Source organism: Lutjanus erythropterus, chromosome 10 (genome assembly GCF_056507025.1).
Source record: "Lutjanus erythropterus isolate fLutEry1 chromosome 10, fLutEry1.hap2, whole genome shotgun sequence".
NCBI classification, from domain to species: Eukaryota; Metazoa; Chordata; class Actinopteri; order Lutjaniformes; family Lutjanidae; genus Lutjanus; species Lutjanus erythropterus.
In genome coordinates this window covers 34,094,628-34,113,375 of record NC_139326.1, presented here as the reverse complement: position 1 = coordinate 34,113,375, position 18,748 = coordinate 34,094,628, and the positions used below count along the sequence as shown (strand labels likewise).

Below are 18,748 nucleotides of genomic sequence, written 5' to 3'. Positions count from 1 at the left end.
ACAGAAATAACTCTCTATGGCTTCTCTACGATGTGTCCAAACTTTTTTGACTAGGTGGCCCAAATGCAGTACTGACATTTTTTTTTAATTTTTTTTAATTTATTGATTTTTATTCAATTTAAAAAGTACTAAGTGCAGAAATCTGGGACACAATTTTAGAGAGCAAACAGTTCAGTTCAACACAGAGATGACTGTAGTAGCATGTATTTACACCTTAACAGTAGGTGTTAGTTTTATTTTAACACATTGTCATCGTTTGTTTTGTGAATTCTTGTCTGGGTCATGGATGTTTTCTGCCACGTCTAGAAATGACAAAACTTGAAGCAGACTGAAACATATCATAAATTACATATTTTACACATATATAAATACATTTTGACCAAAAAAATAGAATTAGAGTGTTAGAATTAATAACTTTTAGAGGGTTTTTTTGTGTTTGTTTGTCTGCTTTTTGGTAGGACATGATTTGTCTCAAGGTTTGTCAAGGTTGGGTGTTTTATCTTGTGTCTTTTTTCCTAGTTAAACAAGAACTTAAAATATCCTTGGTTTCTCTAACAATTCCTAGCAAATGCTCGTGTTTTACTATGTGTATGTGTATGCAGAATGATGGTGTTGTTGTTTTATAAAGAGGAGAAGCATGCATACTATAATTAAGGATCAACATTAATCGTTAAATGATCTAGCCGCTGCTCCAGTTTCAAAATGCACTTGTTTATATTTCCTTGATACCTGATCTAAACAGATGTCAAAATTGCAATCAGTTGTTGGTCAGCCATTAAATTTATCAATCAATCATTTTAACACTGATCCATGTAACACTGACGTCAACAAACAATAAAAGATGAATTACAAAAGGACATGCAGTGCAGTCTGAGCTGGTGGAGGGCTGCTAAGCTCTTCGCTGCTCCTTGCTTAGGCGGATCAGTGTAACAGCATCAACACACATGAACATGATGGGTAACATCCTGAGTAAACTGCACATAATCTTCCGATGCTTCCAGATTCCACTCAAACAAGGCTGAACGTGGGCCCTGTGGTGATTTCTACACACAGCAGCAGCAAAACACACGCCAGTCACCATTCATCAGACCAACAACAAGTGCAGTGGAATGTGATGAACGTCAGAAATCACTGCTTTTGATCAGTTTAATAAGCACAAAAATGAATGAGATGAATGATGTGCAGGGAGCTTGAACTGTGTCTCATTATTATCTGTCTCTATATCCCTGATAAACACTAACTGGATGTTGCATGTGGAGGCTTACATTACTGTATTTCACCTTTCCTTTGGCTCGGTCACTCTTCTCTCTGGCTCCACGTATTGATACCCATGTTCAGCCAATCGTTTTCCTGACAGGGAGAGGACAGCAGTAATGACAGGCAGTTGCTGATATTGGAGGTTTGAGGTTCACCCAATATGAAATTGTCCAGAGCCTCAGAGTGGCCATAGAGAGGGAAAAAAAATTGAACTGCATCGAGCGCTCAGAATGTTCACGCAGAAGATACATTTCTTTCCCACATTTTGTAAACTACAGCTCACAACCGTCTGTAACTCATAGTCCTTCAGATTATTCAACCCTCTGATAAACTGAACTGTTGTGCTGGCTCTCTGTACATACACTTGTACTTGTGCGCACAAATTAAGCAAAACGTGGGAGTGAATTGTATAATGTATAGGGTTGAAATGATTGCTGGTGTCGCAATAAACTGTGATTATATCCCAGATAATTAGTGCTACCATTTCAAATTTTGATTATCATTTTGATCATATTTGGTTACAGTAAAACTCACAGTAAATACTTTCCAGTAGGGAAGCATGGACTGCAGCTACAACCGCCGGCACTGTGGTTAATCCACAGGTCAGGCAGGACAGGCCAAAAAAGGAACATTTTGAATAGTTAGTGGACAAGTTGCGAGTAGGAAATAGGGTGGATCTCCCCACAGAAAGAGAGAGAGAGAGAGAGAGAGAGAGAGAGAGAGAGAGAGAGAGAGAGAGAGAGAGATGCTGTGCATGCATTTTTGCACAATTTCATTGTATTTCCTCTGTCTTGTTAAGTTTATGACTACAGTTTTTAGGTTTGCTGCTTAAAAGTCCCACAATATTTGCAGCAGAGACATTAATGCACACATGGAAATGAACAAAAGCAGCTACAATAAATGCTCAACATAATTTAAAAGGTAAGATGGCCTGCAGAGATGGGTAGAGGTGTAGGTGCAGGTCTGTAAATTGATGGGTGGATGATTTATGAACCCGTCCACGCATCACTGCTGTCCAACATCACCCAGTTAGCAACAGTCCTGTTTTGAGTCACTGAAAACATTTACATGGGAAATGACATGATGCCATTTCTTCAACCAAAACTTGGTGAAATGATTTAGTACTTTTTGAACATTTTCAACACATTTTAACAAAACTGCCACAATACTGATAACTCTGATAATTCTGTGCATGTGAAAGCATATTGAGCGATCGGTGTAGTAAACGTGGCCTTGATTTTTTTTATTTTTTTCTCTTTATGGCCAGTCCAGTGCTCTGTAAAATTGCCTTGACCATATAAATCTGTGAAACAGATACGGTGATTAAACTAAATGGACTAAAACATCCAAACATAGATTTAGACCAACCTCTATCATTGGTTTAAATCTGCCTGACATGTTGGGCTTACGCTTGACTGTCATAAAAATTAGTGCAGCCGTCTCTACAGTGGAAGGGGCGAGTACAATGTTATGCTAATCAGCTGAGGAGTAATGTCCAAAAAATACAAAAACTCTAATTCAGCTACCTCCAGTGGTGTCATTGGTCATGTCCCTGTTTGACTGAACATGAGCTTTAGCAATCTGAAGTCTTTACAATAAAGATGAGGCACTGCTTAGAACTAGAGTTTCAACCATCATTTTAACCATCATTCAATACAGTTACCACATTACAATTAAAACATCAGATAACTGATAATTGTCTCATCCTTGGGACCATAATGCCCAGTATTTTGTTCCTTTCTTGGTAACACTGTAAACACTCCCGTACCTGAAGCTCTCCATGACCTGGCCCTCACTGACTCCTGACCATTACTTCTCTCTCAGTGGACCACCACACACCCCACCCCTTGCACTCCTATTCATTTCTGCTGTGTCAGTCAAATTGTTGTCGTTATGGACTCGATTTCTCATTCCCAAGATGAGATGGTTGTGATTCCTGGTGGCCTCTCTAAAGGCAGTATCTCCACGAGGAGCTTGCACAGACCTCTCTTTCCTTCCCCACCTGACCATCCTCCTCCACGTCTTGCACACAGCCTGGAAGCCCCTCTTAAAGTTCTCATTGTAGTAGCCGTAGATGATGGGGTTGACGCTGGAGTTGGAGAAAGCCAGCCAGTGGGCGAAGGGGAAGATGTAACTGGTCAGGAGGTCCAGCTGGTCTCTGTCCAAGCCTGCGTAGTCTGTCATCATCATGAGGGTCCAGAGTGGCAGCCAGGACAGCATGAAAAGCAACGTCACCACGATGAGCATCTTTATCACTTTAATCTTTTTCTGGGATATCATTGCTTGACCACCCCTTCTACCTCTGACCTGGACTGTGGCGTCCGCCGGCTGTGGCTCTCTGTGTGCAACCACAGAGGAACACAGTTTGGCGCCGATGCTTCCATACATCAGTGTGATGACAGTGAGGGGCACCAGGTAGATGTGCGCAAACAGAACCGCCGTGTAGACCTTTCTCATCTGAGGGTTGGTAAAGTTTTCGTAGCAGGTGTACAGTGGGTATGTGTGGTTGAAGTCATTGTTGTACACCATGTAGTGGTCAGGAACTTTCTCCACAGTCAGCGCCACAGCAGCAGGACACATGATCACCACTGCTAGCACCCAGATTAACACAATGGCTGCCTTGGCAACAAGTACAGTCGGCTTGGGTTGTAGAGGGTACACTATACACCGAAACCTGCAGTAGATGAGTAAAAAGAGCACTGCCACTAGTTAGCTAATTGACTAAACATACGTACTTATATACATGTTACTTATTAATCTTTAAATTGTTTTTACATTACATTTAAATTAATGGTAAAGTCCCATCTCAAATTAAGAGAACCTAAAGTCATGTTTTAAAATTTTAAATTTTGTTTGGCCAGGGTTCAAAAAATCCAAAGGTAGAAAGTAAAGCAAGCAAATAACTTAATATGTAAGAAGGTGCAATCATTAAAATGTTTTGTGAGCCATGTTAACAGCCCTTGGAAGTACAATGTATACAATGACTGAAATATCTTGCATCAGCATGTTAACATGCTAAGTTAAGATGGACAACATGACAAACACATGGATGTATTAAGAGAGCTGGACACAGCATCGCCACTTAGCCTTGCAGCCAGTTTGTCCCAGTGGCTACATGGGGTGGTAAATTGTTTTCATTCCAGGTGGACATTAAGCCACAACAATCTTCAGAAATGAAGCAGTTTCTGCAGTTGCAGTTTCTGTAGTATATAGGACTGGGTATCGGTACTCAGTACCTTGAAGGAATTGATTGAAATAACCCAGTCTGAAGTCGTATTGAAACTTCTCAGATGATTCCAGCATTCAATCCTTTCTGTGCCCAGATCCAGAGAAAAACTACTATTTGTATGGTTTTCACGTAGCCAATCACCACAAGCATTCTTTATACAGAGGAACCTCAGGTATCACATTAAGGGTCCTGTATTTGTACTGGTATTGTAATTTTTTTAAACGATACCCAGCCCTAGGAGCAAATGTCTTTTTTCAGAGGTTGCTAGAATAACACCCAACCAACTACCATTATCAGCTTCTGAGGGTTCTTGGAGTTGATTTGTTAGTCCTCCAGATCAGAACCTAACCATAACTACAACATAGCAGAATACAGGTTAAGTTTTAGCATATTGTACAAGCAATCCCTTGCAGTCCAAAAATCATTTTTTCATACTTTTTGAGATGCAAACCTACCACCAATATCACAGAGATATCTGCAAAACTGTTGACACTACACTTCCAACTACAAACAAGGTGAGATATTATTATGCATGTGCATTGTAGAACCAAACCTGGAAGCTTGAAGCTTCATTTAAATGAGTGGATGCTAAGTTGGTTATCCAGTTCTTATAATACATCCAGGGGTTAAAATAATAGCTGATGTTAGAATTTTGCTCTAAATACAGCTTCAAAGAGCTGCTGAGCCTAGCTGTGGGCTCTTAGTCTTGTTACTTTATAAATGACCTAAATGACAAATCAATCAAACTTGTCATTGATTTATTTTCAGTTGACTAATCGTCTTATCGTGTCATCGTCTTAGCATTAGCAGTGAAACCATAACACTAACCTTTCAACAGCAATGGCCACCAGGGTGAAGACTGATGCAGAAACAGACACTCCCTGCACGAAGCCACTCATCTTGCAAACCGTGTCAGAAAAAGGCCAACCTGTTGAAAAAAAGGACAAACACTCAATAGAGAAATACTGAAGCTAGTGGCTGAGACTTTAACATTAGTTCAGCTGACTTATGCATAACTTGTTACAGAGTGGTCACAATATGGCAGCTTATTAAATTTCAGAGGAAGCACAAAGTGAGATGTGACAAAACGCTTCACATCTTGCTTCTTCTTTTTTCCCCTATATGATCGCTTCATCATTCCTGCTGCAGCAGGAAGAAAGTCTGATTATACTCTTGGCAAATTGCTTGAATAGAGCATAATGGGATTGCAGTGCAAGAACAGTAGAAAAATTGAAATGGATGAACATTTCCCTCAGGGTGGTGCAAAATCAAACCTATAAATAATATATAAATAATATAGTAACCTGCTAATGCCACAGTATGCTGTCAGGCGGAGCGAGCTTGAGGTACTAAAATGTGATTACTTAACAGCAATCTATAAACAGAACACACAGATTTTCTGCAAATCACTGTAAATCCATGTGTAACACTGATGATTAATGTGAAGAATGCTTTAAAGTTACAACCAAGACTGGAAGAAATTTGACAGATGAATCAAAAATGAAAAAAAAAACCAAAAGTACATGTAAGAAAACACTCCAGAACAATATAATATGGTATGTGATCTCAGGAAAGAACAGGGTAGAAGTAAACAAATATGACTCACACAAATACTGTAGAGGTAATTAACATTAGCATAAGATCTGCTGTACCCTATGTGTTGAAATGTTATGTCCTCAAGTCTGCTTATCCTCTCACCTCAATTAATTGTATAACCCCTGCACAGACTATAGGATTAATTAAAACAGTTAATCCATTATATAAACACAAGTGCTCACTACATGACCCTGATAAATGCAGATGCAGCACTTGGTTGCTTTCACAAGTTCTTTACTGCTGCAGTAAATATGTTGTTTGCGTGATGCTGCTTTACTCCTTTAAACTTTTTATTGTATGGATGTTTGTGTTTTGCCTCCTCTGGCTCTACCTGATATTTTGTATGATTTTTTTTAGATGGCCAATTTAACACCAGGCTAAGGGCCAACAGTTGAAAATTTGCCTTTTGGCTAAAACTATTGATCAATGTGCACTGTCGCTGTGAATAAATACATAAAATGAAAAAAATGGAAATGCCAGGTTGACATTATATAAAGACAGGTCAATATAAATTTATTGTCCCTTGAAGGTAAATTTGATTTTGAGGACAAACGCACAAACACATCATACAAGAGGGCATTTATCACAATGGTTACAGCAAAAGATCCAACTATTAAGATGTGTGTGTTATAAGTTTCAAGCCTCTGGAATGATAAAATGCTGATCCACATCTGGAAGGGAGAAGAACAAGAGTGGAAGGTCAGAGCTGGCTAAAGGCTTGATACCACTCAGCACAGCTACATTATAGCAGCACAGTAATGTTTATGGTAGCATGCTAAGGTTCCCATACAGAAATCAGACAAAAGGTCCATGAATCCTTGAAGGAGAGGATTTAATTGTTCAGCAGTTACAGGATTCAACATTGTTGTTCTGTGGCAGGAACACAGTGAGCCTGTTCTGGCCAGGCTCATTCTGGGTGATCCGATCACAAGTGGACAGCTGGTTCACACATTACAGGTGTGAACCAGCCCGAGATGCATTGAGGACGCATTTGAGATCCAGTTACTCAGACCACATTCTGCGGTGGTCTTCCACCAGTGTGTACGCAGTGTGTCCTGAGCCACACTGAAGACTGCCTACTCAATAGAAGTGCTCTAATCACATCATTTGGTTCACTGTAATGCAAATGACATGTTTGGGCTGTTTTAGCTTCAGTGGATGTTTGTGAACACACTTATAACCCTGCTACCTTAAAAATGGCTTTGGGAGTGTTTGAGCGAAGATAAACTTTATAAAGTTTGTGACACATCTTACTTATTTGGACGTTCTTATAAATTCAGCAAATGTTAAGCTATTTCTTTATTTGTGTAAAAAACATTATTTTCCCAGCATGCTAATAACTACTTCTGTACCACTACTGTTGAGCCACTGCTTAAAAACAAAGCATTTTGCATTAAACGTGTTTATTTGCATACGGAGTGCTACAGCAAATTCTTAAACATTTGTGCCTTCTTGTCAATTCTGCAATAAATGCAACACGTTAAGTCATTTCTTTCCTGTAACAAAACATCATGATGCTGAGAGGAGCAGACAGGAGAGAGGCTTCTGTGTGCTGTGACACACACTTTTACTCTCTCTGACCCTTTATTGATATCTTTCTTCATCATCTGTGATGTGAAAACATCGTGCGTTGTCCTGATCATAGTTCAGATATAAAATCTGAGAGCACCATGTAGCATTTCTCTTGCTGTGTTGGGGACAGCGCAGGTAAAACATGAGGTTCATTGTTGGCTTATATAGGAGTGTATTATTTAATAATAGATGGCAGTTTAATGTGGTACCAGCAGCTGTTAAAGTCCACCTCCAGTCTGGTTTGAAACCAGTGGCTTCCAAACTTTTCCTGGCAGGACCCCCTTCAGAAGCCAAAAAAAGTTGATGTCATATACCCAGCCTGATTCAATCTGTTTTTTTGAGACTGCCGTTGCTCACTACACAAAGCAAGAAATGGTCAGACATGGTGTTTACTGCTCATTTCACCACTGATATGCCTTGTAACACATGAAAAACACCACATGGACATGTTAACAAAGTTAAAAACATGATTTTCACTGGAGGGGGTCTTTAATATAAAATATATCGCAGCTGTTTTAACTCTGTTCAATGACTTACTGTGCACTAGTCTGACTAACCTTGTATCATGCATGCTTTGAAAAGTAGAATGTAAAATGCAAGAGTGCACCTCAAGTACTTAATCTACCACATTGATAGTAGTTCTTTTGTCTGAGATCATTTATCCCATTGCACATCTGTGCTATATGTGGCTCCATCCCACTGTCATTCTGTTACACCCACTTCTGCAGTAGCAAACAAACACAAGAGGTAATCTGCTCTGTTACGTCAGAGTTCACCAAAGCATCATCAGAAGAATCAGCAGGAGATAGCAGCCTGCACAAAATGTTCTCTAAAACACTGCAGGAGGAGCTCAGACTCTTGTTTGTTCAGGTAAAACAGGACAGAATCCTGTGTGCACACAATAAATCCATGACTCTCTGATTCAGACCTGCATTATGAAGGAGCAACGTGTTATGAAATAGAATAAGCTCAGAGAACAACTGATTCTAAATTTCCTTACATGTATATGTCTGCTCTTAATATGCTAACATGAATATACTGTATGTGGTGTGGTGTAGGCCTGTGTGGTATATCAGTTCGTACCAAAAACCGGTCTTTATTTTCGTTATGATATGATTTTTTTTCATATACCGCCATACTGGTGAATAGCCCAAACAACGTCCAGAACGTGCGTGTTTCAGCGGGGACCCATTTCACTGCTGCACACCGATACCACAGGCATGCTTGCTTAAACACAAAATTTAATTTAGACTTGTTGACTAGTCTAACACTAAAAAAGCACTCAGAAAGCAGTTAAAAGTTAGCAGAATTTATTAATTTATAATGTTAAACACTGTCCGAAAAAAATACTTTGTGTATTAAGAGCCATTTGAAGCCGTTAATCACAGTCTACAATCGCCAGATCGTACTTTAAATGCCGCTGAAATGCATCATCATGCTTCATCTTTTCAGACCGAAGAGGGTCACAGTGTCTGCAGGTAAAGGACCCAGAGCTAACATTAGCTGTCAGCCTGACACACAGTGTGCAACGTTAGCAGTGCTAGCAGCAGCAGCAGCAGCTCCGCTTGCAGGTATATGTCCGTGTATGTGCTTAATGTGGTCACGAGTTAATATATATCAACTTATTCTGTCACAGTCTACATTTATCTGTCCGACTTTGATATATAAAGCCATATGCAGCCATATGCAGCCACCCGCCATATATATATGGCGGGTGGCTGCATAAAATCTTAGCAGCAACAGATAACTGGCATCATGCATGAATTAAATATTTAGAAATATTTTAAACTACTAGTATTTCTGGTACCAACTAGCGTGGGATTTAAAGCCAATCAACTGCAGTAATTCTTTTCTCATTAAAAGAAAATGTGGGTAAGAACACAGTTGCATGAAAGAAAAAGTCAAATACCGTGAAACCGATATGATTTAAAAATAAAAAACATGATATGAAAATTTTGTCATACCGCCCAGCCCTAGTGTGGTGATGATTTATCTTCCCAACCAGTCACCCTACTTGTTTCACACCTTTTTTAACAGCTGTGAAAATTACAATTAAGGCAAGCTGAGGAGGAAGAATGATTTTGTAATTAATTCAGATGTCATATCTACTTCTGAAAGCCACAAATCACAGCATTGTCAGCTGCAGAGCCAACTGGTGAAGGGTGTAGCATGGATCCAGCTCACAGGACAGATTAACTATTATTTTTCATTTCCATAAAGTTTCTGAGATGGTCAACTGTAACACCGGTGTCTAGGGCAAAATGTACTGAATTAATTGTGCATGTGGGAACCTGTCAAATTTAAAGTGAGCGTGTGCTGTGACTGAACTTACTGACTGTAAGTGCACGTTTCATGAATCCCATTTAGGATTTTCTTATTTCTCTGATACAGCCTTATTTAATACAAATACAAAAGAAAAATGTGAATTCATATATATACGCAAAGCCCAATGTTTAGTTATATTTAGCATATAAATAAGTCTGAATCCTGTCTGGATTTATTCAGTTTTGCAGATGAATCCAGACATATAATGGCTGCACTTGCAGGTTTACATATCGTAGAAGACTATGGTATGATTTTAAATACTGTCAAAACTGCAGATACTCATCTTTCTATTAAACTGATACAGAGATGTTGTACTGAGGTGATGTATTGTAATGCACAGCACACACCACCAAAGGTCAGTCTCTCTTCTGCACAGGCAGCTGAGCTGCAAGAGATGGCAACTGGGAGACGTTGCAGTACCAGTAAAAAACAAAAATGCCTCTGCCCCTGACTGGGAGTATTTTCACTGTCACAATCAGGGTCAACAAACACTGCAGACTACCACTTCAGAGTCAGAGTTAGTGACTGGGTAACTTTAGCGAGCAAGAGAGAATAAAAACACAAAAAAACCCCACATTTTTGTACATCTGAGTAACTTGCCCAACACTGATTATAATAATAATAATAAACATGGTGCCAGTCCAGTCCAGTGGTGCAGTAGGCAAAACTTACCTGTGTGACGGAGGTCTTGAGGGGTGTGTGATGAAAGTGAGCTAGCTAGTTAGCTGCTATGAGTCAGGCTAAAGACAGTTAAAACAGCCTAAAAGCATAGGTCTGTCAGATACTTTTCAGAGCTGGAGGCTGTGGGTTGAGTAGCAAACATCGATCATGTTTTCTCACATAGTCATGAAAAAATCACAGTTACTTGTAGCTGCTAACCAGCTAAATTAGCTTTTCACAGTGCAGCTCTCCTGTGAAGAGTACAGGAAGATGCTGTAGTTATGGTTATTGAACAGGGACTTTTTATTTCTTTTCAGCAGCAACAAACACAACACACAGTCTTTCACTAACCATCATACTACAGTCTGAGCTGATCTGCACACTTCATGACTGACTTAAGTAAAGTAACTACCCCTACTGAAAACTTGAATATGACGATACGGTCATCTGCTACATCACACATGAATTCATACTTGAATATTACAAATATAATCGATGCAGCCCTACTAAACCAACCATAAACCTGCTACAAAATTAAAATGATGCTTCCAAACTTTAAGGGCAGGACTTTTCATTGTCGTATTGCTACTTTATTGAAGTACAGTACAAGCTCTCTACTCTTCCTCCATCTTTTTTCAGGGTGATCAAGTTTGTACCTGTTGCTATGGTGTTACTATAGTAACTCAGCGTTATAGCAACACTGCAAGAGACGGCAGCAGACTGCATAAGGGAGGGGGGTCCCTTTATGCTCTCCATCATGCATTAGTGAACTGTGGTTGGAATGGACCTAGGATGAGGCTGTACTGTGGTACTTTTCATTCATCCGTCATCACCTGTTGTGTTTTTTCATTTCAACAGTTTAATTAAAAAGAAATGTTTTAGATGTTGATACTTAATCTTTTTTACCTCTGAATGTGTGTGCAATGGATACAGATGCTCATGTCTTTACAGATCTATCAAAGACACCTTTCTTCTTGAGTTTGACAGATTTTGTAAATCAATCTGAATGGCTGATATAAATCTCAAAGTATCAAAATAATTAATTTCTCTGATATTTTCAGGAATGGATCCTTGTAAGCTGTTAACCAAACCACAGTTTTTCCTACTCCTTACATTTTCAAAACAGACTTGTTACTTTATCTTTAATGCACTGGGGGAATTATTGATTTCTTTTTATTTTTCATCATTTTTCATCAGACCAAATTCAACCTTAATGGATGGGACAACACTTTGAAAAGATGATTGCTGAGTGTATCCATCAGCGCATATCACAGGCAACTGAGGTGAGATGGAAATAAAATTAGTAACAAGACAAAAAAAAAGGCATAATGACAAAAAAAAAACAACACAAAAGAAATGACAAGACAATATATACATAACATGACAAAAAGACATGATGAAAAAGAAAAACAAGTAACGAGACAAAAAAATTACATAAAAAGGCAAAAAAACACATAATGAGACAAAAGACACAAAAGACAAAAGATGTAACAAGACGATGTGACAAGACAAAAAGCTGTAATAAGATGAAAAACTACATTAAACAGTAACACAGTCACACAGAATTAGCCTGTGGAAATGTCAGAGCCTGTACTTTGTCACTTTCATTTGAATAAAAAAGTTCAGTTAGTACTTCTACTTTTACCAGTCTTTTTTTCTGTACTTCTGCTTGAGTAAAGATTGTGTGTACTTTTGCCACCTCTGTCTAAAGGTCAACAAGAACCCTGGTCCTGACAATATCAGAGGCAAATGACTGAAGTCTTGTGCAAGTCAATAAGGTCTTTTATGATATTTTCATCATGTCTCTGAACCTACATTTACCTTTGAAAGCACGCTCTGATCATCCCTGTTCATAAAGACAACAGCCCCAACGTTTGTCATGACCTCAGGCCGCTCACCCTCACTTCTCATGTACCCAAAATCTTGTAGTGGAAACTGAGCATGCGCTCGACCATATGCAGTTTACCTATAGGGCACACAGAGGGCTTGAGGACGCTACAGTCACCCTTCTTAACTTTTTGTTAAAACACCTAGAGGGGAATAAAAGCCATGATAGATTGCTACTTATTGATTTTTCTTCTGCCAGTAATACTATCTAGCTCTACATTTTACGAGGCTGTTATGACACAGTGCTTTGAGTTGGGCTGATCTGATGGGTTGGATAATGAATTTTTTGAGTAAAAGAACACGAGAGATGAAAGTGAACAGTCCCAGGTCTGTGTCCTCTCACCTTTACTTTATATTTTATAAATAAATGTGTCAAAGAGCCCATTCAGACCTGGTATTAACATTCATCCAGGGTGATCTGATCACAAGTGGACAGCTCTGTGTACATGATTTCACACCTGGCATCACAACACGTCTCTGAATGCGCCCCGAGTGACCATTTGTAATCGGATCGCAGTTCCCCGCTCTATATACAAATAAACACTTTGGCTATTTTGTCAGTTGAATGTCCATTACTGTCTATTTGACCGCTCAATACGAAGATACGACTGTTCTGTCTTTCAGCGTCAAACTGAACTCCTCCATCAGTCCACAATGAGAGCATTCAGAATTGTCATTTTGTCCAACTGGTATCTTCACTCTCCCATTTTTAATAAAATCAATCTCCAATTGGGGAGCCAACCAATTTTATTTTCTCAATGAAGCAGTAAAAGGGTGCACAGTCTTGGTGACGTTTATGGCCCTCAGGGCCCACGAGCATTCCAAGACATCCAGAAACATTTTAATATACTTGGGACCTCATTCTTTTTCTATCTTCAACTCCAGACAGCAATTTGCACTTACAGTGTACCTTGGAACATACCTCTCCCTATACATCCATTTCATACACCTCTGACTAGCCTCAGGGGACTGGTCTCAACACTATATTCTATCTTACACAAGTCCTCCTGCAATCCCCTATTTATTGACTGTAGAATGTGACCTCTCATCAGAAGGCTCCACCCAAAATTGAAAACCAATCTGGTAGAACCTGCAGCCATCTTCCAGGAACCCCAACCATCATTGGTGATCTATTAGCTTGTGATTCTACCCTAGATAATTATGTTTAGAAATCAATAAAAAATGTATCACAAAGAAATCATTTTTTTCAATCATAATTACTAGGACTCGTAAAATAAATTGCTTGTGTAAAATGTTTGCTCAACCCAGGTGAAGGCATGTACACATGCAAGTGTGAGCACACAGGATGGTTCCACCTCAGCCTCATTTTGAGCCAGGAAAAACCCTTATAGCAGTCGCTATTGTTGTTATTACTCCTCCTGGCTGTCCCGATGCCAAACCAGAGAAACGACCAGCACTGTGGATCGGGCGGATTTGAAGTTCTGGACCAAGATCTCCCATCTGCACAACAAATTTACCCTTGTGTATGAAAATAAAGAAACCGTGAACCTTGTGCTCCATACCAAGGTGGTCATGGTGAAGAATGTGGTTAATATGGTATTGAGTTAATAAACTGAATTTGAAGGAAGGATGTTCAATTTTCAGTATTTAAAGTGATAGTTCACCCAAAAATGAAATTTCACTCAGTGTCTACTCACCCCTGTGCTGATGTGAGGATGGGTGAAGATCTCCAGTTCACAAAACACTCCTGGAGCTTCAGCGAAAAACAGCACTGCAGCCAAATCCAGTACAATTGAAGTGAATGATGACCAGTTTTAAAATGTAAAAAAAGAACACAAAAAAAACACAAAATGTCTCCATACTGCTCGTGTGGTGTAATCCAAGTATCTGTAAGCTGCGACATTAAAATCTCACCCAAAAAGACTCCATTTACACCATGTTTTTAGCCTAAATCTTAACTGTAGCCTTTCAGACGTGATCCTCGTGCACACGCCTGAAGTGGGTACACAAGCTCTTGCCCAAGCGGCACAGCTGCAGCAAAGAAATGATGTTCCTCTTCTATGTTGAAGTCCTTTTCTTCTTTGTTGAAAGTTTGTGAAGTCAACTTGTGCGCATAACAAGTCACTATTTCTGAGCAGATCTCTCTCTGTTGTCTGAGTTGCTTCCAGGTAGCATGTAAACACAGCCTGTGTACCTGCTTCAGGCGCGTGCACGTGGATCAGGACTGAGAGGCTACAGTTGATATTTGAGTGTTTTGTGAACTGGAGATCTTCACCCATCCTCACATCAGCACAGGGGTGATATTGAGTGAAATTTCATTTTTGGGTGAACTATCGCTTTAAAAATAGCATTTGATATGCTGTATCACAGAAAAAGACTCTGTATTTTTGTGTAAATTATTTGCTTCAGTGAACTGAAAATGCCAGTCTTGTTTTCTGATTCCTATTTTTTAGAAGATGTTACCCAGTCACCACTTAAAAGTCATCTGGGGGTGAACAGCAGGGCCTGTCTCGTGCCTCTGACTCATGACTTCATTGTCAGGTTCTGACTGCTGGAACATTAAGGGGTGCTCTAAGGACAAGGCAGGTGATAGTCTATATTTTTCTTTTCATACGCAAATCCCATGAAAAGACCAGACACTCATTTATTAATCTCATGATTCAAACCTTTTCGACTTGCTCAGCCTGCATGTTGCTCTCAGACAGAAGCCAACTGAGGGAAAGCTCCCAGTTGAAGATGTAAATATTTAAAATTAAAAAAAAAAAAAAAAAAAGGTTATACATATATAGACACATTAAAAAAGCTCAGCGATTAGATACACTAGTGTGTATTTAGTGGAGTGTATGTTACAGTGACTATGTATTAAATTTGTTGAAGCTATGTTTGCATTAAATAATCTATGCCTTCTATTCCTCTCTGCACACATTTACATAACCCTTTGTATTTACACTGGCCCATTGTATTTGTCTGAATGAAGAGCTGGTTGAAGTAGTTCAAGCCTGTTCAAGGCAGATTACATCAGAAAATATACATACATACCTTTTGGATTTTTAATTTCTTAATTAATTTCCAGCTATAAATCATGTGTGTTTAAGAGTAGAAATTTCAAAGACAGATAATAAGTAACTTTCTGTGAGTCCAAATTTGGTTTCATTCTGATCAGGACTTCCAGATATACATGTGATAAAGCAGATGCTGTCCCTTTTGGAGAAGCTTTTTGGGGAGGAACCAAACATCAACCGAAAAAGAATTTTGCCGAAAATTTTGCAGTATCAACTTAGAAACCTAGATGCATTTAACTGATAAAAAACATGATTTTGTTCTGTTCTGTCTCAGGTGTTTCTCAACTTTTAGGGGCCTTGGTTCCTCTACTGAAACTACAACTGATCTTTCTGTGTGCAGGTTTTAAACACCATAGAGGAGCTCAAATTCTCCTTCTTTATCAGTCTCTTTACAGTGCAACCTGGTCCAACTATCTGATGGTAAGACAGTAACGCAGGTTTGCTCTGATGACATAAGACCACCTTGCATTGAATATCCCTGATAGCCTTTTGTTCACCTTTTGTTCTCGCAGTCCTCATATGTTTATATATTTTTCAGTAGCTTTTATGGATAATATGCAGCAGATATCAAACATTAGGCTGGGGAATATAGACCATAACTTAAATCACAATCACAAGAAATATAACTGAAAAATAGTAATAATGGATTAAAGGAGCAATATGTAACCATTGCGCCTGTAAAAATGAGGACAGCAGTCCAAACAGTGACTAGGAGCCATACACAGTATACTGGATAGATTGTTATACAGTTTAATATACAATCTATGGCTGAAGTGAGTTGTTTCCCCACCGTCCCTCCTCTCCACACACGGCAGAGGCAGGCAGACTGCAGGAGCTTCTTAGGAGTGGAGCATCTGCACAACCTTGTAAACTGACAAGTGAGGATCAGTCCTCCACAGTAGGTTAATCAGCTGTTTATTCAATTGTCCTCAATGTAATGTAATTTTCTACTGAAAACAGATGTCTACTACGCTGAAAATACACACTCTGGATGATGAGCTAAGTAACTGTCTGTCTCACTGCCTGCCAAACTTTAACAGTTATAAACATCTACTCCTTCTACAAGAGTATTAATGATTTCTTATGATTCATAAACTGACATTTACAATTAACATGAAACATGGAGTGTTTATGTCACCACCTGAAGCGAGTATTTCAACTTAGTGTAAGATGAGATTTATTTTGTGAAGATATATTCAGTAGATTCTCTTATTTTTCACTGTTTATTATTTTGTGTCCATATAATTTGCTTAATGGTAATTACAGTTGTATTCTGCTGTTAAAGTTAATCTGGACCTATATAATGTGGCGCACCTTATGTGCAGGTAATATGAGTTGTGATCGAGATTGGCGGAGTGATATGTTAGATGTGAAATGTCACTTTTGTTGTCAGTATTGACTTGTCCTACGTTCCTCCGGACATTAAAGTGAATTAAGTGGAAACAGTCAAAGCTCTCCTCGTGCTCCTTCTTCACCCACAGCCCTACTAAAGTTTAATTAAGTGATACACAAAGTACCTTGTATTACATTAGCATGTTTTCTTGATCTCTCTGTTGACATTTGTAACTTTAATGAGAGCATGAATTGAACCAGCCACATTTGTCTATTTTCATCCTCTAGTCTTTGACAAGAAATGTTCTCTGCAAGTTGCACCTAAGCATGTGAAAATAGTGTGGACAGTAAGTCATAATGTGAAGGCAGATTCAGCAGCACAAACTACAACAACAATGGAAGCTTTTAATGAAATGCTTCTTTGCTGTAATTATATATAAGTTGAGAACCTGACAGGAAGCGTGACAGCAGCACCATAACAGTGTCCTCATGTTATGTTCAACTTTAAGTTGTGCAAAAGTTGCACAGAAGTAAGAAATTTCAGTGTTTGCCAGGGATAATTACACAACAAGTAGTTCCGACCAAGCAATTGCCCAGGTCCTGACCGCATCACTGTCATGACACCATAAAGCACACTCTCTCATGTAATATTATTTAATTTGGCTCTAAATAGATCCTACAGTGGATATAAGTAGTTATTAGACATTGAAAGCATCTTAACTTTTATGTCACTTAAATGACTCTCACTTTCACTTTTTATGGACATTTTTACTTTTGCTGGAAACAAGCGGGTACGTGTTGGTAAAACAAACTAATATTTATATCTGCTGTTAAACATATCAGCTGTTGGTGCTGGATTGGCATGTAGGATACAGCACACTTACTGAAATGTTTAAGCTTATTAGTTCACTGCCTCTCAGTATTTTTCATTTATTCTTTCAGGTGGGTAAACATCAAATCAGTATTCATGCAATTTGCGAGTAAACGTGTTTATGTCATGTGAAGCATGTATTTCAACTTAGCATGTTTTCTTGATCTCTGTTGACATATCGTGGTCATTTCCTCAGGCCTGTAAAACTGCCCAGTCAACATCAGTCCCTGGCAGTTTTCTGTGCAGTTGTTATCCTGAACTTACACATCAATTTACAATGCTGCTTTGTGACAAACATCCAACTTTTCATGCAGTGAAGGTGTCCAACACAACAACTGACTTTCCTGCACCACACTTGACAGTAAGACATTATGGCAGAGGGGAGGACTTGTTACCTGTGATGAGATTGTCCACCAGTGTTGTAGGGATGCAGAAGATGCCCACCAGTAGGTCGCTGATAGCCAGGTTGAGGATGAACAGGTTGGTGACCGTGCGCATACGGCGGTTTTCCAGTACGATGAGGCACACCAGGATGTTTCCCACCATGCACAGCAGGAAGATGAAGAAGTAGGCCAGTATGTAGCTGGCAGCCACATACAGAGAGTGCTGATAATAGGGGAAAAAGGTGATATTGGTGAAGTTTGCAGCACCGTCTAGGCTGGTGTTTGTAGCAGCTGCTGTGATGGCTAATCCCTCCAGCTCAGTACTGTCTGTGCCCATGTTGTCCAGTATCTCCATCCTTTGGATGAACCAACACTGCAATCAAATATGATGAGAAGAAATCATTTAGAATTCATTTGGAGCAATACATGTATATGTATATATATACATATATACATACATATATACATACATACATAGACATATAAATAGATATAATATCACTTATTCTTGGGGCGAATTAGGTTTCAATGATGCTGGGAAAATATATTTTAAAAAATCTAATTCTTGGCTAGTCAACCTTGTAATGACACCAACCTCCTGCTGATTCCATTT

General features: G+C 39.1%; 1 protein-coding gene across 1 annotated transcript; it reads right to left on the bottom strand.

Moving 5' to 3' along the window:
• Positions 1-3,077: 3,077 nt before the first annotated feature.
• npffr1l2 (neuropeptide FF receptor 1 like 2) lies at positions 3,078-18,490 on the bottom strand. The gene is given in 4 exon segments (XM_084729614.1): positions 3,078-3,101; positions 3,103-3,931; positions 5,315-5,414; positions 18,148-18,490. Coding segments are annotated over 4 exon segments (1,296 nt in total).
• Between the last annotated feature and the right edge of the window lie 258 nt (positions 18,491-18,748).